General features: G+C 39.5%; 1 protein-coding gene across 4 annotated transcripts in view; it reads left to right on the forward strand.

The window, feature by feature from the left end:
* The window catches only part of TRIO (trio Rho guanine nucleotide exchange factor), a 254,994-nt gene extending 233,262 nt beyond the window's left edge, over nt 1-21,732 (forward strand). For 2 of the 4 annotated variants that reach the window (XM_074826110.1, XM_074826120.1), the window contains 15 exons: nt 27-119; nt 764-814; nt 1,029-1,106; nt 1,947-2,138; nt 3,056-3,233; nt 4,052-4,821; nt 8,960-9,207; nt 10,015-10,153; nt 10,498-10,525; nt 11,391-11,553; nt 13,649-13,770; nt 16,219-16,297; nt 16,939-17,139; nt 17,581-17,719; nt 19,262-21,732. In XM_074826110.1, coding sequence (XP_074682211.1) covers nt 27-119; nt 764-814; nt 1,029-1,106; nt 1,947-2,138; nt 3,056-3,233; nt 4,052-4,821; nt 8,960-9,207; nt 10,015-10,153; nt 10,498-10,525; nt 11,391-11,553; nt 13,649-13,770; nt 16,219-16,297; nt 16,939-17,139; nt 17,581-17,719; nt 19,262-19,804 — 3,024 coding nt within the window. In that variant the 3' untranslated portion in view covers nt 19,805-21,732. Of the gene's footprint in view, nt 1-26; nt 120-763; nt 815-1,028; nt 1,107-1,946; nt 2,139-3,055; nt 3,234-4,051; nt 4,822-5,389; nt 5,731-8,959; nt 9,208-10,014; nt 10,154-10,497; nt 10,526-11,390; nt 11,554-13,648; nt 13,771-16,218; nt 16,298-16,938; nt 17,140-17,580; nt 17,720-19,261 lie in introns of those variants that run through there. The other 2 variants (XM_074826140.1, XM_074826130.1) reach the window with 2 other exon arrangements.
* Nucleotides 21,733-24,026: the final 2,294 nt, after the last annotated feature.

Genomic DNA, 24,026 nt, shown 5'->3' on the forward strand with positions numbered 1-24,026 from the left:
AAAAGTGTTTGTTTTACAACCCTCAGGATCTAAAGCAACGCCTGGGCCATAGACTTCAGCTCACGGACTTGCTAATAAAACCTGTGCAGAGAATTATGAAATACCAGCTGTTACTAAAGGTAAAGTGATGTTGAAATGAATGATTTAATATATGTCTTAATGGATATATATTCTTTTTTAAATATTGCTGATGCTTTTCTACCCTCCTCCCAAACAGAACCCAGATTTGTAAGCAATGTCATATGATTATTTTCTGAGCATATTCAGATAGCTTTAAAAATTACAGTAAATAGCTTGGTCAGAATTTTGCTTTTTCTTTTAACAATTAACAACCAAATGAACTCAAGTCAGTGACATGGAAATGTTTAGAATTTGTACCAATGTCATATGAAGGAGAGAGGGATCTCCCAACTGTTTCCAGATGTAAATGTGATATGAGTTGTTGGGACTCATCTCAATATTTCCATCTACATCTGCAACCGTTTCAATATCACATACATGTTTACTGAAGAGCAACCCTGTGTATGGCAGAGGTCATTGCCTTAATAGATGTTCTTATATGAGCTAAATCAAAATAGTGAATAAATCTTAAGATATAAGAGCGGGAAAGCACTGCAGCAAGAAGCTTTAAAAAAGAAAATTTTTCCATGATTCTTCTGCAGTCTGTCATTCGCTGACAGAGGATGGCAAACTCAGATGTAAGATTTCTCTTTGCTGATTAATGAGAAAAGAACTCATCTTATTGTTTTTTTTATTTTTTCAGGACTTCCTCAAATATTCTAAAAAAGCTAATCTTGACACAACAGAACTAGAGGTACTTGAGACATTTTCTCTTAGTAATTTGAATGGTCTTTACTCTGAACTTCTCTTTTTTTGACAGAGTCACTTTCCTTTTCTGATCTTCTTGATAATGCGATTATATAATTTTCACATTTCTGTTCTAAAACAACCATAGCAAATGAAACAAAATTTTATGCTGCTAACTCATTTGGAAAATAAAGCTTTGACTTTTTATTTGTCTTGAACAGAGAGCTGTAGAGGTCATGTGTATAGTACCAAAACGGTGTAATGACATGATGAATGTTGGCCGCCTGCAAGGATTTGATGTAAGTTGGCTGGAGTTTTGCTTAGATTTTCTGTCAGGTTCTCTAGAAGTTAACCATTAATGTTGTGGGGAAAAATGAGGTTGGGTGCTCCTTCACTAACTGGTTAGCTGGTGAAAAAAGCAGTGAATGAAAAATCAAGTCTTAGCCCTGCCATAGACTTTTTCCTGGGAAACCTTACCTGTTGTGTCAGTCAAGCTAGGTAAGTCCTTCTGCAAAATCTAGGAAGCACTGGTGTTATTACAGTACCCTTATTGACTAATGACTTGCAAAATAGTGAAGTAATCAGTTATCAGCTGGTGAACAGACCTGACTTCAGTAGCGTAGACAAAGGAGGAGTTGCTAAGGTCAGTAAAGTACCTGAGGCAACTGTAGCCCTTCTCCATGTTTTGCCAAGTCTATAGAGATGGAAATTGGCTGTTGAAGCAGTATGCATCAGCCAGACCATAGTCACATGTTCTACTTGCAAAAAACCCTTTCTGCGCTGTGATGCAGGTATGAGCTTGAATTCTTCCCCTTTTCGGCACCCTGGAAGGCATTGGAAGAATATATGGGTTACTGTGGGAGTTACTGAGAATAGAGTGATAAAAGCCATAGTGTTACAAGCCTCAAACTGCAGTAGGAATTGAAAAGAGTGGAGTGCATTTTTGGGGTTTTTTTTCTTGATGATGCTTGTTTTTTGAGAAAGGGCACAAGAATGTCATGTGTATGGGAGGATCAATGACACTCAGAAACTGGAAAGTATACAAAGCTATTTGCGCATTAGCATCTGCTCAGAAAGGTTGATTGGGGAAAGAAAGGAAGAACTGCACTAAATGTGTTTCTGCTTGCCTCTGTGTTTAGGGTAAAATTGTAGCCCAGGGTAAGCTCCTGCTCCAGGACACATTCTTGGTTACAGACCAGGACACAGGACTTCTGCCACGCTGCAAGGAGAGACGGGTCTTCCTGTTTGAGCAGATAGTCATTTTCAGTGAGCTGCTAGATAAAAAGAAAGGTTTCTCCATGCCCGGATTCTTGTTTAAAAACAGTATCAAGGTAACTGTTGTGTGTGAGTCTTTGCGTCCCCTGCACAAACTCTGCTAAGGTAACAGTTTCTGATTCAGTGTGGAGTCACTAGTGACATCTAGATGTGCAATCATAAAGCACAATGAGGTGTCAGTCATTTCCTGAAATTACTTCCTATCTGATTGTGCTCATTCTGGTAATAAATGGAAATCTTTGGATTCCCATACTCTGATGCTTCCCACATGAAGCATAGCAAAACAGGTGTTCTTGTACAAAGCTGGACATTCACAAAGAGTTAAGTCTTCAGCTCTGCTGTGTGTACACCACATTGCAAAGTCATTGCAAATAAAGATAATAACTCTTTATTAATGTATCCGTTCTTCTGAGTTTCAGCTGAAATCAGTCCAAACGTGTAGGTAATATTTGTAAGTAGTGCCACCTTCTTAGATATGTCAGCTGTTCCTCAAACAAAAAGCGTTTACGCCCACTTCAAGCTTTCTCTGAAACAAAGCCTGATGGTATTAGGGCCCACCAGCCCTCCTCATGAAGTGTTTTAGGTGAACCCTGCTTCCCTTAATTCACCTTGGTGCTCCACCTGCCACCTGAGCATCCTGTTTAGCACTGACTGGATAGCCTGTTCCAAGGCATTGCTGTATCTGCAGCAGTAGCCTTTGGTGTGGGCCAGTGGTAGACCTCCATAGCAGGCTCAGCATTCTAAATAACAAAAAGGGAGCGTAAGGGATGGTGGGGCATACTGACCGGCTGGAGATTGTTCAGGCACCGTGTGTCAGTAAACTGTACATTAATCCTTCATTTCATGGTATTATTATACAGAAGGAAAGAATGGTCATCATTTGAAGATCTGACTCTGAGTTCCTAAGTAAGAGATTTTAGGGGTATGTTTTCATAAAATACATGAAGTAAATTCTCTTTTCTTTTTCGTGAAGGTGAGTTGCCTTTCCCTGGAGGAAAATGTGGACAGCGATCCATGTAAATTTGCACTAACATCAAGAACGGGCGATGTCACGGAGACCTTTATTTTGCATTCTGCCAGTCCAGGAGTCCGCCAGTTATGGATCCACGAAATCAACCAAATTTTGGAAAACCAGCGCAACTTTTTAAATGGTAAATTATTTCCTCTCACTGAAACTTCATAATTGAATGACTTCTCTCTCATCTGTTGTTTCTTGGCTTTGAAATGTTTTGCAAGTCTCCTTTTTCCTGAGCTAATACAGAACAGTTGGGGATATGTGCTGCATTTCTGCTTCAGAACAGATGCTAGTATTTATTATAAGAATGGTAGTCTGAGTTTACATGGTGTTCTCTTGGTGAAATTTTCCAAATGTTTTGTGGGAGTGAATCAAGATTGGCACCATCCGTTGAGGTGGAGAGCTTATGTACCCCTCTTAAGCAAATGCAAGCCTTTAAAGGCTAAACCCAAGTGGAATTTTAAGTATCTGTTCAGAATATGTTTTGCTTGTGTTATTTTGGTAGCCATTGTTGTCACATCTTACTGTGACAACAACATTCAGATTCTGCAGGAGAAAAGTAGAAGATGGTAGTGTCTGCTGTGACACTATAAGGTTCTCTCCATCGATTGTTGCCCTCTTTTGTTTAAAGAGTTGTAATGAACAGAACAACAAGCTGAGAATTAGAAGTCACACTTGTTTTTTCCCAGTTTGGCTGCTGACTGACAATGTGATCCTAGAGGAAAACATTTCTGCCTGGTTTCAGATTTTTCATCTTTAATAGAGGTACATATAGCAGGTCATGAAGGTGTGATGCAGAAAAGTGACTTGAGGCACGACCGGCATTGCTTAAGGGAATTTATCTTATTTGAACAGCACTCCCCTTTTGCCGGTAAACATGTCTGTTTTAAACTGTTCCTATTCCCTTTCCTGCCCTTCTCTCCACGATCACGTCCCCTCCCACTCCCATTGCAGCCTTGACGTCCCCAATCGAGTACCAGAGGAACCACAGCGGTGGTGGAGGCGGCAGCGGGAGCAGCAGTGGTAACAGCAGCGGCCCCAGCAGCTGTAGTGGCATCCCCAGCTCCAGCCGTAGCCGGCCATCCCGGATCCCCCAGCCTGTCAGACACCATTCCCCAGTCCTGGTCTCCTCTGCAGCCTCGGCCCAAGCAGAGGCAGACAAGATGTCAGGTATGTCCATTCACAATCTCTCCCTGCCACACTACAACACCTCCTTAGAAACTGGCCTGAGCCAGCCAGACAGGCACCCTCCCAATGCAGAACCGGATGGTCCTCAGAGGGAAGCTGAGCAGATTCCCAAGATGAAAGTTATTGAAAGTCCCAGGAAGACAGCAGGAAACATTTCTGGCTCAGCTGATGGAGCCCAGAAAGACTCACGTGGAAGCTCAGAGGACAGTCGATCAAGAAACAGCGTAGGATCACTGACGCTTGGGAAGCCAAGGCCAGGAGCCATCTCACCAATGAACTCTCCTCTCTCCACGACTTTCCCTTCTCCTTTTGGCAAAGAAACCTTTCCACCCAGCAGCCCCCTGCAGAAGGGCTCCTTTTGGAGCTCCATCCCAGCATCCCCTGCCAGCCGCCCTGGCTCCTTCACTTTCCCTGGGGACAATGACTCCCTCCAGCGGCAGGTCCACCGCCACTCTTCACACAGCAAGGACACAGACCGCATGAGCACATGCTCCTCGACCAGCGAGCAGTCAGTTCACTCCACCCAGAGTAATGGGGTAAGAGCGGAGCACCTCTGTCCTGCGAGCTCTTCTAAAACCTTCCCGTGCTCCCTTTCTGTGCATTACCATCACTCTCCGTACTAACTTCTGGCTCTCCAGTGCTGTACTGCTCTGAAATAATCAACTGTTCAAATATCTTCTGCACATTAAAAAAAAAAAATTCTCTACTACTTCTCTGTGTATGTATACATACATACGTGGATATGTATACAGGCACAAAAGCAACTGCTAACATTAGGTGCAATTTCTGCCTCTGCTGAAAACATAGATCACTAGGCTGATACTTACTAACTTGCTCTCCTTGCTTTTTTCGTCTCTAATTTGAAGGCACATAATTAACATGCTGAATTGTGGCAGCCAGAGCACCTCGGGGTATGCATTGCAGCCAGCACTTAAATCTGACTTCGACATTTTGGCAGATTGCCTTGGGGCTTTTTTCGCTTTCACGCACAAATCCGCCACCATTGTCCTGTTGAGTTTTAACTTCGTGGAGATATCTACAGTACATTCCCTGGGCTACTTGATTTTTATTTTTTATTAATTTTTTTTCCCCCTCTCCTTTCAGCCTTAGTTGATGTACAACATTCTCTTTCTAAATCCTGTGTCTGATCAAGAAAGCTTCCTGCAATCCACTCAAAATAGGCCAACAAAACTTGCTAAAATAATCTTCCTTCTACTACGACCAAAACAAATAGTGGCTCCACTTGTCTTTTCTGCTTTGTAAGAAGAACTGGTTTAGGACATCTGGAGATTCAACCTTTTAGCATGCACTTGGTGTGTTTGTGCAGGAAGCTGGGGTATCAACAGAATCCACATTCTCTGTAATAACGTCCACCAAGAAATGCAACACAGCAACCACAGGGGCATGTGCAAATATAAAGCAAAAATTTCAAGGCACTTGCCATGGATATGGTAGGCAGGCTATGGTGCCTTTCTTTTTAAACTCACATTTGATTTTTCTCTCACTAAGTGTTGTGTTCACAAATGTTTGTTTTTCCACTCTCTCACAAATAGTATGCAATACCAATTTTGCAAATCACCTAACTTGCCAGACCTTTTTTAAATGCATGCATTTCTTTATAGAACTGTTTAACACACAGAGCTTTCTTGACTTCTTAGTTCTTACATTTACTTTTATAATAGCTTCAGAAGAAAAAAATATGCTTTGCATGTATTGTATTTTTATCCCAATCTTCCTTCAGCTTTTCATTTGTTTTAGCTCTGTCTTGTGTTTATCTTCAGTCTAGCAAAATGTGATGATAATATAATCTCTGGGATAATTTGAGTATTTTGCAGTTACTGTGAATCAAGATGGTGGTACTTTTTGTATGCAGAGAAGACTTGCATGCTATTAATTGATGTCATTCCATTAAAAAAAGAGAGGGGGGGAGATGGGATGGCACTGAGTTTTCAAAACATTTGAATTTTGATACTATCTCAGCAAAGACACCATTGCTTTTTTTATCTTACTGAATACATAATATCTGAATGCATGCTGTCTTCTTCACAACTATGTTTCTTTTAGTTTGGTAATTGAGATGAGTCATAATTCTTCATTTATAACCTCATTTCTAGACCATACTTTAGCAGGATTCCACACCACATTCAACAGGCTAGAAAAAATGGGTTGTGTAGGTTTATATTGATTTAACCATTTGTGTGTGTGCATTTACGTGCACATATGGTTAAGGTTACTTATGGAAAAGTTACTTCTAAGAAGAAGAAAAAAGAATTGGTTTTGCTAGTATTTCAGGAATACGGGAGGAGTTTTTTACATTTTGATTGTAAATTCTCTAGAGGAACTGCAGAACTTGCAGTAGAAAAGCATTAACTGTGCAAGAATAATGACTTCCTTGCAAGGCAAGAGAAAAGGCTATCTCTGTGGTGACAGTAAATTTTGATATAAACAAATTCACAAGAATGTTTGTCACTTAGTAGTTACCGGACACTTGTTTATTTAACAGATTTACCTGTCCTTGTTGAAAATAAGAAATATTCAGAGTTTAATGTGATCCGTCAAGACTTAACTATTAAAAAGCAGTGTTATGTTTCAGGAAGGTCAGTCCTGTAGTTATACAAATTCTGCTGCATGCTAAGAAACAGTATGTTCAGGAATAGTGTGCGGGACAAGGTTTGGAGCTTAGGTTGGTTTCTCAGCTTCAGCCTTCACTTCATCTGCCCCTGTAACAGAAGGAGTTAACATAAGCAGCTTTCTCTGAATAGAATTCTTTTTCATATAGCTAAAAGAATCCAGGAAGTTATAATCTTAATTTAACAAAAATGACTGAAAATGAGACTGGTTTTTTGGTTCTACTATTCCTGGTTTGCCTGAATCATGGAAGGGGCTTGCTAATACAAAAGACCATCCAGACAGTCCTCTAAGCCAGACGAAATGAGTTCTCCCACTGGAAATACAGCATCTTGAATTAACGTAAATATCCTTTAGTAGAGGTGTAATCCAGGATGAGGTCTTCCTCTCTGTGGTAGCATTTGCTTCATCATCCTAATAGGGGGAAGAAAGACAGAATGGACTTGAACCATCCAGTTGAACAAACTAGTCCAGCTAGAATAAAATGTACAGATTCACTGGAAACCTAAGCATCAGTTCGCTGAACATGCTATGAATGAGTAATCTGACACTGTTCCTTTCCAAATGTCTTGGTTTCTCAGCCAAAGCACTCATGGGGAAGCACAGGCACCGAGAGATGGAGTGACTTGGCCTTGAACAAGCAGATTGGAAGACAGTGTCATTTTTGGGGCTCCCAGTGTACCATGCTGTCCACTGACCCCTGCTGCATCCCCTCAACACTGAGGGGAGAAATATTTGACAGTTTTGAGAAAAAAGATGACACTGTTTTAATCCTGTGTGTCAGGCTTTCCACTTGGTGCTAGCACATACATGGTGCTAACATGTGGTTACGCTCTCCAGCTGGGTACTGATTTCCTTCTTCAACTCAGCTACTACTAAGCAATAGTGAGCCCTGACTGGTAGTTACCTGAAACAGTTTGAAGTAAGAACAGAGACAAAGGACAGGCACACACACATACACACCTCATCCCACATCATTAATAGTCCATCCACTTTGTTTTTAACTTGTTTCAAGAAGGAGATAACTTATTTCAGAGAATAGGTTGCACAGTCTGATAATAGATTTCACATTTCCATTTATTCAACCTCGTATGAGAAATGCACACAAATGGACAAAATTATTCTTACTTTTAAAAAATAATAACTGCGGGTGTATTCATGGCTAGGAGAAGGCTTTTTGTTCTGAAAAGTAGTATGACTTTTAATGTACACCTGATCAGCCATAATTAGCTTTCTGCAAATGCTCAGTGGGGAAATGAAGAACATTGGTGAACACTAGTTGAAAGTATGTGATAAACAGCTAACAACACTCAGCTGTCATAGTCACTAATCAGTTAGAAGTGAGATTTCCAGCTTTATTCTCATAGTTCAGTGGATCTATTTTGCCCAAGAAATGAATAATTTCTTATTTCAGTAATTTACCTCATCCTGTGCATTTAAATGCATAAACGTGATCATACAGATTCAACCAGGGACAAGCCTTGTGGTTTTGAGACATACTGTCAAAAGCCTATTTTGTTCTTTTGTACCTTGTCATGTTTTGTGTGCAGAATGCTGGTGTCTGAGAACTGACAAATAATGCTAGGAAAAACTATGTTTTTTCTGCTGTTGGAATTCCCAGTGTTCGAGGTAATGATTATGATTTTGAAACTGCACCTGTAACACTATGAAAAACTGTCCTACATGCTGTACTGTAGTTCTGTTGCCTGATAAAGATGCAAGGTTATGTCTGAGCTTGAAAGGAAGACCAGTTGAGAACTATCTATAAACTGACTCTTAGTTAAAGGAAGTAATCTTGAGTTAAAGTAATGGAAATAAATTTCTGCAGCAGCTGTACATGAAGGTATTCAAAGATCAAACTAATTTGTACAAGATAGACACAGGCAGCTTTGAAAGAGAAATTGTAGCTCTTTTCTTTGACTACATCTTAAGTTATATGGATTATGCAGGTAATGTAGCAGGCCAAGAACAGCCTGTCTTCTTCATGAACATTAAACTTGATTCTTTCCCTCCCCCCCTCTTTCTGCTTCCAATTGACACCTGCAGAGTGAAAGTAGCAGCAGTAGCAATATCTCCACCATGCTGGTGACACACGATTACACGGCAGTGAAGGAGGATGAGATAAATGTCTACCAAGGAGAGGTCGTGCAGATTCTAGCCAGCAACCAACAGAACATGTTTTTGGTGTTCAGAGCCGCCACTGATCAGTGCCCCGCAGCTGAGGGCTGGATTCCCGGCTATGTCTTGGGGCATACCAGTGCAGTCATCATTGACAACCCTGATGGAACCATCAAGTGAGTGCCTGGGTGTGTGTAGAAGGGGAGGAGGAAGAAAAACTTGCAATTTACACAAGGCCTTTAACCTTTTAAACCAAAAGTTGATGTGATCTTTGAGAAATACATGATCAAGCAGAACGGGTGCTCATGAGGTCCCTTAGCAAACTTCAAAATACGAGCTAGTAAGAACGAACCCAGAAGCACGTACTCTTTATTAAAAAGCTGTAGTAGTGCGTGTGCAATCTCCTGGGAGAAGATGATGAAAGAATACCTGATCTAAGATCAGCAGTAGTTACCGATTTATGTAAGAGAATTAGTTATCAGGCTAGACACCTTTGTTTAGGAAAAGTCAGGGAATGTTTGTTCCCAGGGAAATCAGATTTCAGAGTTCTAGACCTCTGCTTTGAGCCACAAACCTATTGAAAATGACTGGTTGTGCTAGGAAGATCTCTCTCAGATCTGCAATGGGAGAAATTACATCAAAGTTCTCAGCACTAAAACTTTATGTAAACCTTCTGTATTTGATACAGATTTTGTACTGATCATTGCTAAGTTTTATTGACAGCTTGTATTTTCATAGAGAAAGTTTACCATTCGAGCAATGATTTCAAGGAATACTGAACTACAGACTAATCTTACTAGCTTGATTAGTTTTAACCAAGGGTAGCATCTCTTATGGCATATTTAATGTCTTTCATTTCAGTATACTTTAATACAATGAAATAACATTTTGACATACTCTTCCAATGCTGTTTGAAACTAGAGAGTATAACACATAACCTGGAGTTGAAAAAAATTGAACGAAGTTTCATGTTCTGTATTCAGGAAGTCAACGTCTTGGCACACAGCACTCCGTTTAAGGAAGAAATCTGAGAAAAAAGATAAAGACGGCAAAAGGGAAGGCAAGCTAGAAAATGGTTACCGCAAATCCCGAGAAGGACTTGCCAACAAGGTTTCTGTAAAGGTAAGCGTTACAAAGATGTAGTAGTTTCCAAAGGAAGTTCTCTTGGGATTTCTTTAAAAGTAGCTTCCATCAGAATTTCACATGAAGGAATTAGAGGCAACAGTGGTTTTAATGCACAGTGTTTGCGCAGTCTGAAAACAGGAAGATACAATCTTTGAGCCTGAAAGCATGATGCAGCATAAGAATACTGCAGAAAGAGTGGTGCAGAATTTCTAGTGTTCAGATGTTTCTTGGATCTTTGTGGGTACAGCTAACTTCAACCCATCACTGTGCTTTGTTTTCTACCATTTTTTAAATTACTATAAGGTTATCAGGACACTAATTCTCTAATCTCTCCTTTCCAGCTTCTCAACCCCAATTACATTTATGATGGTAAGTTGCTTTAATTTTTAAAAGTTGCAGTAGATATAATTTGATTATAACAGTATTTACTTTGTTTAAGTTTGGTCGATACGAATTATGTCAGGAACTGAGTGTTTTCTATCAAAATATACATAGGTTCTTTTTGGATAAGGGAGATAGTTAATAAAATAGTCATATTTATTTTTTAAGATGCAAGGAACATATTTTTGTTGACAAGTCCAAAACAACATAAAACACAAGGACTATATGACATGTTCTGTATGGAGACTGCATGAAAGTTGGGCCTTGCTGAATTTGCAAAATAACAAGGCCAGGAGTTGAAGCTGCTTCATTTTTAACCTTGCACCCTAGAGAACATTCAAGGCCTCAGCAGAGGCTGATCAGATAGTGGCCCACTGGGGTCAAACTGGGTATTTATCTTAATACACAGAACCAAACTTTTTGAATTTCACCTGTGAGAAAGGGAAACAACTACAGTGCCTCAGTGGATGAGTGACATGTTTTGTGTTGCCTTTTGCAAACTTAGCTAGATATAAAGATAGCATAGCTGAGCAAGTCCTTAAATACTTTCACTCTAGGGTTTTACTCAGCTTGCCATAAACAGGGTGTTTGGTTCACCATGGTAGGCTTCAGGGTTATCTGTGGCATAGCAGTAGTGTTGTGTACAAGTTCATGCAGAGAAAAATTCACTAGTTCTGCAGAGCCCCAGCAAGTGGTGTCACCATGGATGTGCTCCAAGGGTGGAGGGATAGATACACCTTAGAAATTTAAAGTGCCATACTACTTTGTCTAACAGAAATGGGAGAGTGTAGGGAATAGAAAAGCAAGTTTATTTATTTCAATTGACGTAATGCCATTAATTTTCTTTTTCCAGTTCCCCCAGAGTTTATAATACCATTGAGTGAGGTAACATGTGAGACAGGAGAGACCATCGTGCTTAGGTGTAAAGTCTGTGGTCGCCCCAAGGCTTCAGTTACTTGGAAGGGTCCTGATCATAACACACTGAGCAATGACGGTCATCACAGCATTTCATACAGGTATAGTAATTTGTGTAATGTTCAACAGGATCTGCTGAAACTGTTATATTTTCATATTTGGTGCAGGATAGCTTTTGGCTTTGAGGCATAAAGATAGGCTTGTCCTCAGACAGAAATATTTCGCAGCTGAGATTTTTCTGGTAATGTTGTATAAGTTACACAATGTATGGCTGCAGTACCCAAATGTCATATTCAGTTGATTTTTAAAAACAAAAGAAAATTCAGCTGGTATTTCTGATCAGCTATTGCGGAAGCCATTGTGGTTCATCACACTGACCTAGTGCTTGAACCAGAACAGTGTGCTGGGACATGCTGGTGCTGTGACAAGCCATCCTGCCAAACCCTTATTTGCATTAGTAGCATACCATCATTTTAGAAGAAAAATTACTGCTTTCAGGTCACACAACAGTATTTTGCAATTAAAAGCCTTTGGTTCCTACTGACGTGGCAATGTCACTGTCTTCATTGTTGAAGCACAGAAATTAACATTTTTTTGTCTGTTTTTAGCTTTGCTATGGTAGAACTTAACAGACTAACTGGTAGCTCAAACACCTGATTAGTAAGAAAAATTGCTGTTTTTTGGAATGTGAAACTGCATGGTTTTTTTCTGAAAAAGCATTCTTTTATATACACAAAATGTTTAATGAGTAACTTCAGTGTGAAAAAATTATGCTTTCAATTCAGAACAAAGGGGTTTTTGTGAAAACTTTCTCACTAATAGAAGCATATGCCATCATCTTAGAAGTTGTGTGGTATAGCCCAACTTACCTGCAAACTTGATGACATGTTGTACTGTTCTTTTTTACCTCCTGCTGCTGCTACTTTTTCCTTCCCACTGTGTATAATTTTTTATGGGGAGACAGAGGCATAGTGGCAACTTTGCTACTGCATCCAGAACTGTTGTGAGATGAGTAAGAGTTAGATTTGCTATGTTTAATTCACTGTGATTCATTACTGTTATAAAATTATATCCAGTAAATCATGTTGGCTGTGGATAACAGATTTTTAGAAATAATAATCATGAAATGTTCTTTGAGCTTGGGGTGGGGGTAGTGGACATCTTCCTGTGTTCCTAAAATGCACATTCATTTTTTTTCCTGAAATGAATGGTGTGGTGAAGGCCATGGTGAATAGTTTTTCATTCAGTCAGTCAAATGACTTGCTGTAACTGGGATGAATCCAAAGGAAAGCAATAAGAATGATAGAAAATCTTGAAAATATGCCTTATTGTGAAAGAATAACACAATATTAGGGTTGTTTTGAGCCTAGAGGTGAAAAGTGTAGGGAGTACTTTCCAAGTATTCGCATTTGTAAGAGACTTTTGCAAATAAAATTATCTGTTGTTCATGTCCCTGGCAGGTGGTCAAAAAAGTACTAGAAGTTAATTGCACAGAGGAAGATTTAAGTAGACATTTAAAGACACATGAAACAAAAAGGGTGGTAGAGCAATGAGAAAGATTATAAGGAGGAGTCTGCAGAATCTTTCTCCTGTGGTCTTACATAGCTTATTGCTGTCTCTGCCGTGGAGCAGAGGGAAAACTTAAGCCCTTTCTAGTTTCCTCCCATCCTCATTCTCCCAGATTCTGAGGTCTCCAAAGTTGTGGTGAGGTGTGCCTTTTGTATTGAAGGGGAAGCCCTCTCTTACAAGGGATGAATGCTCTGAAAGTATGTTAGATCAGCTTCAGTATGCTGGGAGTCAGGGATGGAAACTAAACTTTCAGAAAGAACGATGATGGATGGTTGTCTTGATACAGCTTCTCATAATCTGAAGGAAGTAGAGGAAGCAGGAAGAAACAGGGGCAGCATTTGATTTTTCAAACACAATGGAGCCTGGGACATGCTGAGAGAGAGTGTCAGTGAGGATGTTTTTGTAATAGTCTGTAGGACATTCCAAGATATTCGATAGACACAAAGTGCTCAGATTCTGGTAGATGCTTCTGAAATGGCAGGGACAGGGTTACTAATGTCTGTTCAAAGAGAGAGGGGGGCTAGAGGATAAGAAATATTAAGAGTATGAATCTAACTTTGTCTGATTTCCATAGCCTAAAGTCTCTAAAATGAATATAAAGTTAACAGATGCCATTGTGTTTCCCAGTGACTTAGGAGAGGCTTCACTGAAAATCATTGGCGTCACTGCAGAAGACGATGGTATCTATACATGTATAGCTGCAAACGATATGGGTTCAGTTTCATCTTCTGCCAGTCTACGAGTTTTAGGTAAACCTGTCTCTTTGCCTTTTTTTAAATCTAATTACATTCAAAGTGTCTGGTACCCACAGTACAGGAAAAAGACAACCTCAGCTCTTGCATGTCCCTCTGTTAAAGGAGTATTATAACAAACCTTTTCACCCATGGTATATAACTTTTTACACAAGGAATAGATGCCCTTTTAGGATGTAACCAATTAGATACTGACAAGATGCCTACACAGTACTGTCAGTGTGCATTTACCTTGTCTATCTATACTAGTTCAAACATACTATGATAAAATTGTATTTTATCATCTGCATTCTTAGTATAGTCACAATGAATGTTACTATGCTAACATATATAATTTATAAAGTGTACAGATAAGGAAAGAATAGCACTGGTCTGTATATTTAATATGGTCCTTTGCTTGAATTGTAAAGCCACAGTATTTAGGAGAACATGTAATTTTCTTGTCTTTGCATCATAGATCTACACTTAAATTACATTATTTCAGTACCTGAAGTGAGGTGACCTGAATGTTTGTGAGAGAATGAAAAGGAAACCTGCAAAGATGAAAAATGCCTGTGTTTTGGAGGCAGACAGCGAAGGAAAAAAAAAAAAAGTTTTTACTTGACGTGTTTGGCATCGTGCTAAGTTTCAGTGTGTGTTTGTATTCTTAAGTGTTCAAGATCTTCTGTTTTTAGAAATAGGGAAAACACAGGAAGACAGCAGGATAGCAGGCTTTCTTACATGCAGTTTATAACAATTGATGCTATCTGGGTCCTTTAATCTATTGAGAGGCCCATATGTTTATCTGTTGGTGAGAATTATTAACAAATTTTAGGTGGAATGGCTCTGTCTGAAACTGACTCATATAAAAGAAACTAAGATATGAAGTGCTGCATTCTGTCTTTGTACGTCTGTCCCAGCTGATATGGGGACTTGTACAGTTGTCCCGAACCTCTCCAAAATATGTACTTTCTTCCCTTTTTTTCAAAAAAACTTAACCATTTTCCTGGAGTGTTGAAACCAGACTGTGAAAGATGTGTCCTTTCCAAAACCTCATCTAAAATTTTTGGGGGTTTTTAATCAGTGCTGCAACTTCGAGCTCTGCCTGTTGGCAGCCACAGTAAGTGCCTTACTGCCAACATATTGAGGTGGTGATTATTCCCGGCACTTCATGCTCACTGACCAAAGACAGACAGTAGTTAAGCCCTAGGATGAGTGCGTTGGAATATAAAAAGGAGGCAGAAAATAAAATTTTGGGGTTTATACTAATGTTTCCTGTAAAATAGAGTGCTGCTTTTTTCAGGTAGCTGCTACACTGTCTGATCACTTTTTTTTTTTTTGCTAGCGGCGGGTGTATTGTTGGTAATGAGACATAATGTAAGATACCTATTCTTTTTGCTGTTTCCTTCAGCTTGCCAAGGTTACTTATTCCTGTACAGACAGTTCCCACTGCTCCTGAATTAGTTCCACCATAGAATTTGTTCTGCTGCATTGGTTGGGCTGCTTTCCTGTGTAATCCAGTTTGTCTTGCTGCCACCCTGTGTCGTATGGGGATTAACGGAACAGGTTCCACTGATAATATCTCAGCCAAGGAAACTTTTCTAGTCAGGGGAGTAAATCTCTCTTGATGGACAATAATCTGGGTGAAACTGTGTGCTTTAAGGAACTAGTGTAATGAGTGTCCTTCCTGTACAGGTGTACAGAAGCCCAAAACTGTGATTTGGCCAGAATCAGTCACAGAAGTCTTGTGGGCTAAAGTACCATCTTTTCACAGTCCTTGATCTTACTGACCTTGTCCAAAAACAAGTGTTCACTTCTCAATCAAAACTAAATCAGAATTTGGTATGTCTTGGTTACTTTGCAACTAGACTTGATAGGCAGATGTATTTTGCTAGCCCTTCTAATCAGCTCTACCAGCTTCTTCTACAAAGAAGTTCTGGCCCCAGTTTTTCTGGGGCCATCCTACCCTTCATTTCCCCAGTCCATAAGAGCAAAATGAAAACTCTAAGACTGTAGCACGAAGTGAGGTTTCAACATCAAACTGATGTCTTTTTCAGTCCTTCAGATTTGAAGGGCTTGCTGTTTGATTTGTAGTCAATTTTTGTGCATTTTCTTGTGCAAAGAGTAAAGAATACTCTTTGGCTTCTGTTGCTGTAGTAGTCTTTATAAACCATCAGTGTTGATTACAGACATGATTTCCTTTCTGAGCTGCAAGAGGATGGACAATATGAGGCCATGAGTTACTTTTCAATACAGACACACTCAGCTTCAAAAGAAAGATGATAGGGGCCAGTCTGACTGAGGCAAATTCTTCCTGAAATCTATTCCCAAACTGAATATGAAGTCCAAATATTTCTCTTCTGCAAACATCTGAAACAAAACATTGGTTATAATGACAACAATTTCGTTCCGAGAGGATTTGAATATATTAAATTTTGGCTGTACTGTCTTTCTCTTTTTTGGTAGGTCCTGGAAATGATGGGATCATGGTAATCTGGAAAGACAACTTTGATTCCCTCTATAGTGAAGTGGCTGAGCTTGGCAGGTGTGTTCTGTATGCTGATCTCTAAAGCTGTCTATGTCAAAATATTAACTTCTCTTTAAAAAAAAAAAAAAAGTAATTCTGAAAAATACTTATCATATGAGCCTAAAAGGCCAGAATTACGTTGGATTAAATAGAAATGAGGAAGTAAAAATTTTACCAGCACTAGGTGGCACTGCATAAACGGAAGGTATTTAGGTTGAAGTGGTATCATAGATTAAGGGTGTGGGGTTTTTCTTAAGCATGCCTTACAATGATTGATGCTGCTTCTGTAGTGAAGCTCTCCTAAACCTTTTTATTTAGGGTATGAAAATTACAGGCAGAAAAAGTCTGAAAATTGGCAAAATAAGTCACATAGAATATACATTTGTCCAACTTAATGATGACCTTTGAAAGCTGGGTACTACTCTGATTTGAGTTTTCTGCAAATGCAATAAAACACATTTCTATCAGGAGATAATTATACAGACGCATTTTGTAGAAGATACATGCACTGAAAACTCTTGTTTATGTCCACAAACTGCTCTGTAAGGGTAGCTTATTAGAGATCTAAAATTAGATCTCTCTTGGGATATCGTTCAAGGTAAAAGTATGTCCTTAATGCATGTTTTGGTTAATTCTTTCCTTTCAATATTGTACTCCAGGGGCAGATTTTCTGTCGTTAAGAAGTGTGACCAGAAGGGAACCAAGCGAGCAGTAGCCACTAAGTTTGTGAATAAGAAGTTGATGAAGCGAGACCAGGTTACCCATGAACTTGGAGTCATGCAGAATCTCCAGCATCCCCAGCTCATTGGCCTTCTCGATACCTTTGAGACCTCCACCAACTACATACTAGTGTTAGAAATGTGTGTGGATTCTAATGCTATCTGTAAAATGCAATCTCTGCAGCTGACTTTCTGGGGCATTTATAGTGGTTTATGAATAAGAAACTTTAAGGTTTCATGGAAGTTTGGAAACACCTAAGTAAAATATTGCAGTTGTCTAATGCTGTTATTAAACTGTTGAATTTAATACTCAGAAGAAAACAAGTTGAGATATTAAATTGATATGTGGATGATTATCTTAGTCTGAAGGTCCAGGAATTATTTTATATCAAGTGGCTGCACAAGTGAATTAGGAATGTTGTAATGTGGTAGCTTGGTATCAGATCTCCTCTTCATACCTTAGTCCTCTGTCTTCTAGGTGCTGCAGGATAAAGTTACTCCTGTAGTCTATGGCCTGTTAGGTTTTTCTTTCCATTCTGATGTATGGATTCATCCAAAATATAACCCTTGGAATTCCAACAGGGCTGACCAGGGTCGCCTTCTAGACTACGTTGTGCGATGGGGAAACCTCACAGAAGGGAAGATCAGACTCTACCTGGGAGAGATTCTGGAAGCAGTGCAGTATCTTCACAACTGCAGAATAGCACATTTGGACCTAAAGGTGAGGAGTGAATGGGATTCCTGGCATTGTGCACCATTCCAGGCATAAAAACCTCCCTCTTCTAGGAAACTTGCAGCTGGGAACGTAGAACTGTGAATTGCTTTGAGGACTGTATGAAGGGTGTCCCCAAATGTTTTAGATCACTCGTAGCCAGCAAAGCAGAAACTTTGAATTCCCTGTGCTTTCTCCTTAAAACTTGCTGGCCCTGTGTGGTTTCTTTGTGCTGGAAATAATTGCTGACAGGAGCAGTTTTGTTTGATTTTTACTTTTTTTTTTTTAATTTATCCATTTACTTATTTTCTGAGAAATGTGCAGGAGAAATCCATTTCTTTCTCAAGAAGTGTAGTTTGTTGTGAAAGAGGCTGCTTTTCCTCTGCAACCGTTTTTCTCATCTTTGCACTTTGAGGGCTGTGATATCTATGTGAATGGTACCTCTTTGGGCCTCTATTCTACCCTTTGAATTATACTTGAGCCACAAGGATTTGATGCATTCTAGTAGGAAAAGCTATATAAGAAGGTCTCAATGTGAATATTAATTAAAAACATATTCTTTACACTCTTTTTTTCCCACCTCTATTTGAATAATAAGGAATTTCAGCATTGACAAGTCATCTCTGTAAAGAGTCTCTTTAGCCAAAAGGGGTCATAGTGAGAAAAAGCAAAAAGAGCCTGCATCTTTCCTCCACATACTTGTGCTTTCCAAGCACAACCAGTCTGGTCTGCATATCATGGAGACAAAATTTAATGTTTTTCTAGTGCTATGTGGAGTTCATCAGTACTTTTTCTAGTCTCAGAGTACATATAGATGAACTAATTAAAAACTAGTTGTAGGTAAGTCACTCTTGTTTTTCTAAGATCACAGCTACAGCGACAGTAGCTTCAGAAATAAAATCATAAAAATAATTATACTTTCAGCTCACCGATAGTGGGGCAGTTCTCTTGAAGCCATGTGGATCCAACAGGATCTGCTGCTGACATAGTCTCAAACAGTGCTTCACTTCCATCTGTACAGCTGTGTTACATTAAAGAATCACCAAGTAAAGCTGAATTCTGTTGAAAGCATCGTGAAAATTCTGACAAGGTCTTCCAGTCTTTAAATGCAAAAGTTTTGTTGTCTCTCTGTCATAAAGCAAATAGAGCAGTTGCTTTATTCACCCTCTATTTGTAATTGCTGCTCTTGAAGCTTAAGTTCACCAACACAGGTTCCTGTGAAACTTTGCAGAGCTGCTCTTGTGAACATCTGCAGTATTACCTGACAGAACTATATTTCCTGCAAAAATGGTAGTGCCAGCAGCTAGAACACCTTCATTGCATACTGTAGTTGGCAAGAAACTGCCTGCCGGTTGGTCTGGGGGAAGCCTTGATAGGACTGCCTAGGAGCTTTGCAGAGCTGGCCTTCAGCAGTAATCTCTGTAGCTTGCAGCTGTTTGTTACGTTCTTGAGCTGACAGCACTGGCTGGGAAACAGTAATGTTGGAGTATTAAATGTGTATTAGACTGACTTGAAAAAAGACATTTTAACTTTTGCTTTTATGTTTTCTAGCCTGAAAATATTTTGGTGGACCAGAGTTCCACTAAGCCAACAGTAAAACTGGCTGACTTTGGAGATGCAGTCCAGCTCAATACCACGTATTATATCCACCAGTTACTTGGAAACCCAGAGTTTGCAGCTCCTGAAATTATTCTTGGAAATCCTGTTTCCCTCACTTCAGATGTTTGGAGCATTGGAGTGCTCACATATGTCCTTCTTAGTGGCGTCTCTCCTTTCCTGGATGAAAGTGTAGAGGAAACTTGCCTGAATATTTGCCGCTTAGACTTTAGTTTCCCAGATGACTACTTCAAAGGAGTTAGCCAGAAGGCCAAAGATTTTGTATGCTTCCTACTTCAGGATGACCCAGCTAAGCGTCCCTCGGCTGCACTGGCCCTCCAGGAGCAATGGCTGCAGCTGGGGAATAGCAAAAGTGCTGACAGCATTGACATATCTAGACTGACTTCGTTCATTGAGCGGCGAAAACACCAGAATGATGTTCGACCCATCCGTAGCATTAAAAACTTCTTACAGAGCAGGCTCTTGCCAAGAGTTTGACCTTGCTTGAAGTTCTCTCTCATTCTCTTTCACCTGCCAATCAAACTGGAGATGAACTCCTCCTGCCAATCAATCAGACTGGAGATAGACTCCTCCTGCCAATCAGCTGTTGACTTGAATTTTGAGGAAAGCAAACCCCGAGCCAACCAGCTGCTAACGAATGTTCGTGTGCAAACGCATTCCAGGGGGACCCGTGCAGGGTGGCACGGGGGACTGGCGATGCAGACTTCACTGGGGTGGAGGACGATAGCACTGTACTCTGCAAAAAGCAGTTACGAGCGATACAGTAACAGTATTTTATTCAGGTTTCTGCAAAAAAAATAAAAATAGTTTTTTTAATAAACAAGAGTTGAATTTTGCAAGTGAACTTAACTACCGTTTTCAAGATTTATTCAAGGAAGAAATGCCTATGTTCAAAGCACTGGTGTTAAACAAAAATGAAATCATGCCTGGAGAAGACTCACCAAAATGGCTGCCCATTGATACGGCCTCCATTTATAACATCTGGTTTTCACTTGGTCCTAGAGCTTTCCAGTTGCCTCGCCTGTATGTATCTCACGTAGCAGTGCACTGAGATCAGACTCTGCTTTTAAGTGCATCCAACCTCAAAGTTTTTGCATACAAATAGAATGAATCGTTTTGCTCTGATAAAATGTAGGCCTTACTTGTATATAGACTGTTACCTGCCTTCAGTCTGTAATTTTTTTCCCCCCTCCCCTTAGCCTTTTTTTCCCCTCCTTCCTAAATGGTGGTATACCACTGTGCGGGTCTTCAGTTTGGGTCAGTACTCACTGTCCCCTTAGAAAAGGACTTCGGGTTGGTGCCCAGCTTGCCGACCCGATTGTCAAGCAGTATACAGCAGGATGAAATACTGTAAATGCACTCATTTGGGATTTTGTTTTCTTTCATATCATGTGCAATGTTGTGGCTTTAACATTTTATGCAACTATTTATGAGGACCTCTGTTGTAACTGTAATAAATATATAGAAAAAGCACATACCTAGTACGGCGAGCTTTATGGTTTTGTTTGTGTGTTTGGGGTTTCTGGGTGGGCAGGGGCGGGTGTGTTGTACCACACTGTCATTATTAGTTTAAGATGAGGGTTAGCATAGAATTTAGTCAAGACTAGTCAGTTTTAAGGACTGTTTAAAAAAAAAAAAAAAAAAAAAAAAAAAGATTCGTATCCCAAATCTCAAACTGGTTAAGAAGTAGGGTGACACTTTTTAACATTTATTATTATATTCAAAATGCCAAAGTCTGACTTTCCCAAAATCAGTCTCAACGCTTACTACTTTTTAGAATTTTCAAATCTGTGTTTACTTCTTTCTGTGAAATGAACAAATGAATTTTGTGCTCTTTGGTGAAGAATACATTCAGAAAGTAGTGGTCAGATGAGGAGAATCTGACACGTAATGTAATTGTCTTAGTAACTGTTTTTAAGGTTGAAGTAATATTAACGTGAGCTATTTAAAAAGACAGATCGTTTTCTGTGCATCACTGAGTTCATATGGGTGTGTTGTCATCTATGTTTGTGTGAAATGCCATGGTTAAAGAAACCAAGCCAACATCCCACAATAGTTAGATATATGGGTCTTAAGCCATAACCTAGCTTGGGTTAGTTTTGAGCTTTGCGGCTTCCACTGTATTCTATTTATTCCTTTTTTGTTTTTTGGGGTTTTTTTGTAAAGTTGTACAGAAACTTTTTAAAAGAAAACAACCGACTTCAAAACTGGATGTGTATTCGTACCAACCTCATATCATTATGTTTGTGTATTATTTTCCTTTATTGTTTTAGTTAAATTTTTGCTTTATTTTGCATGTATATTTCTTTGTACAGTGACGTTACATGTTTACACAGTATGATGTGATGTAAATATTTTATTTTGCCATCAGTTATTTTGAAAAAAATTAAAACATATTTGACATATTTGTCTGATCTCTTGCTTTAAGGAGTTTGAAAGTTTAGGTTTTGTTATATTTTAATTGGGCTCTGTATTTAAAAAGAAAAAAGTACGTTATTTTATTGCCATAAAATTAATTTTAAATTGCAATGATGTATCTTTCTTTCATGCCTTACAAAATAATATTTGCCTTTGCTCTAAGTGTTGAGTGCTTTTGTAGTGTCATGATTGCTTTTATATAAAACACACGTAACTCTCTAACTGTGGAAATTCATTATAGTCTTTATTAGCTAGTAAATTTTGACCAGCAGAGTTTTCTACCAGATGTTCCCAGTTAAAGACTTGAAGGGTCATATTTCAGTTTAATATTAAACTGGGGAACAGATTTCCCACATCCTTTAGGCATTCCAGATTCATTATGAAGAAAAGTTACTTTCAACCAGAAAGACTTGGGTTTTGCAGCTAAAGTCTGTTTGCATCCTATAAGGGATGAAGCAGAAAGTTTTTCAGAGTGTATGTTTATCTCTCTCCCTTTTCTGCTATCATTAATCCATTTGCAATTCAAAATGAAGTGAAAGGTCAGGGAACAATACAAAGTGTTTATGCTTGTCACTGCATTGTATACATGATTTTTTTTCCGCTTTTTTTCCACTTTTTTTCCCCTCTTACCTGTAAAGTGATGAAACAGTCCCTTTCTTCCTCAGTTTACTACTGAGAGAGACAGTGGAGAGAGACTTTTTACACTTAGAGAGACAGAGAATATTCAGGAAGGATGTACTGCCAAGGATGAGCCACTGGAAGCTTTTTCCATGACAGGGAAATAGATGGCAACATGCTCCATGGAAGAGTTTGTATCCTTGACTTCTCTAAAATACTTTTTCTTGACTGAAGATACACTAAACTGTGGAGAAGTTACCCAAATGCTATACAGAGAAATAATGCACTTGTAGGTGTTTTAAGTAGCAGAGATATGTTTTTCCATTCATATGTGAACGGGAGTGCACCGTTTCTGGCCCTCTCTGTTGAGCCCTGTTACTTGGGAAAGCTAACATCTTTTGACAGAGTGGAGTTTTGCACTAAAACCTGCTGTTTGGTAGAAGAGCTTCCAGCTGAAGAAAGCTTGAATGATGGGCTCCTTAACTTGGATATCTCTTCAAATGCTTTGAAGAGATAATCTATGTGTAAGGTCCTTTTGTTTTGCTAAATTGGGTGCAGTTCTTGTTGACTGTCCTGCACACAACAAACCAGCACCACAGGCTGACAGAGAGTGGGAACCAAAAGCAGCTGGTGTGAGGTTTCTGATGTGGCAACGTAGAGCAAAGGGAATGGCAGTCAGTGTCATAGCTGAAAGGGGGGAAAATAGCCAGAGAGGTTCAAGAGAAGAATGTGTCTAAATGTTTCTTTTTGATAACACACCTCAGTTCTTACTCATAGTTTATGGAGAAGAGGTTGCTAGACTTTAAAATCAGTACGTGTGTTGGTACTTTTCAAGCAGGGTTTGGGAGCGCAGGAGTTCTCCATTGCATGCATGATGAACACAGCTTAACTTGAAAACATTGCACAACTGCTAAGCAGAAAGCCTGGCTCGATAATATTTCCATGGTCAGGGAAGCAACCTACATCGTCTTCGTAATGGGCACAGGTCTAACACATGCCTGTGCTCATGAGGAGTAGGATGGGAGAGCCTGGTTTTCTCATGTATGAGTATAGAGGTCACTTAACTGTGTCATCCTCACTCTCAGATGGGACCATTAATGTGTTGATGAATAGAAGAAAAAAGAATTGTTTTTTACTTTTTCCAAATCCAAAGGCATGTTCAGGCCAGGGTGCAACAGAGATCCTCCAGAATGACACAGCAAAAGCAGCTGGCTTCCCGAAAAGATTTCAGTACCTGTGCAAACCTGACTGGTAGTAGAAGATGCCTGAAAATATAATGGGATATTCTGTGCATGTAACATACTGCATGATATTGTCAGGAAACATTACAACCCCACTGCTGAGGGAGTTGGTGTAGGACTCCATCAAAGAGAGGGGCTGGTGAGTAAGAAATTAATGTAACCAAGGGGAAAATCAATGGCTGACTTGAGATTAAGCCCTATGATTCTCAAAATCTTAAGAGAAATGAAGACAGGAATATACTTAACCAGCAGCTGCGTGTAGTGAAATCTGTGAGTAGCTGGTATTTGAAGTATTTTGACAGCCAATATTTGCTGCAAACAGCAGTGTATTTGTGTTCTAGGGATTAGTGCAGGGAGTGTTACCATGTCTGCCCCAGTCCAGAAGATGAGCTGAGCTTTATATACCCTTTCCATGTATGTAT

The sequence above is a fragment of the Strix aluco genome, chromosome 1 (assembly GCF_031877795.1).
Source record: "Strix aluco isolate bStrAlu1 chromosome 1, bStrAlu1.hap1, whole genome shotgun sequence".
Taxonomy (NCBI): domain Eukaryota; kingdom Metazoa; phylum Chordata; class Aves; order Strigiformes; family Strigidae; genus Strix; species Strix aluco.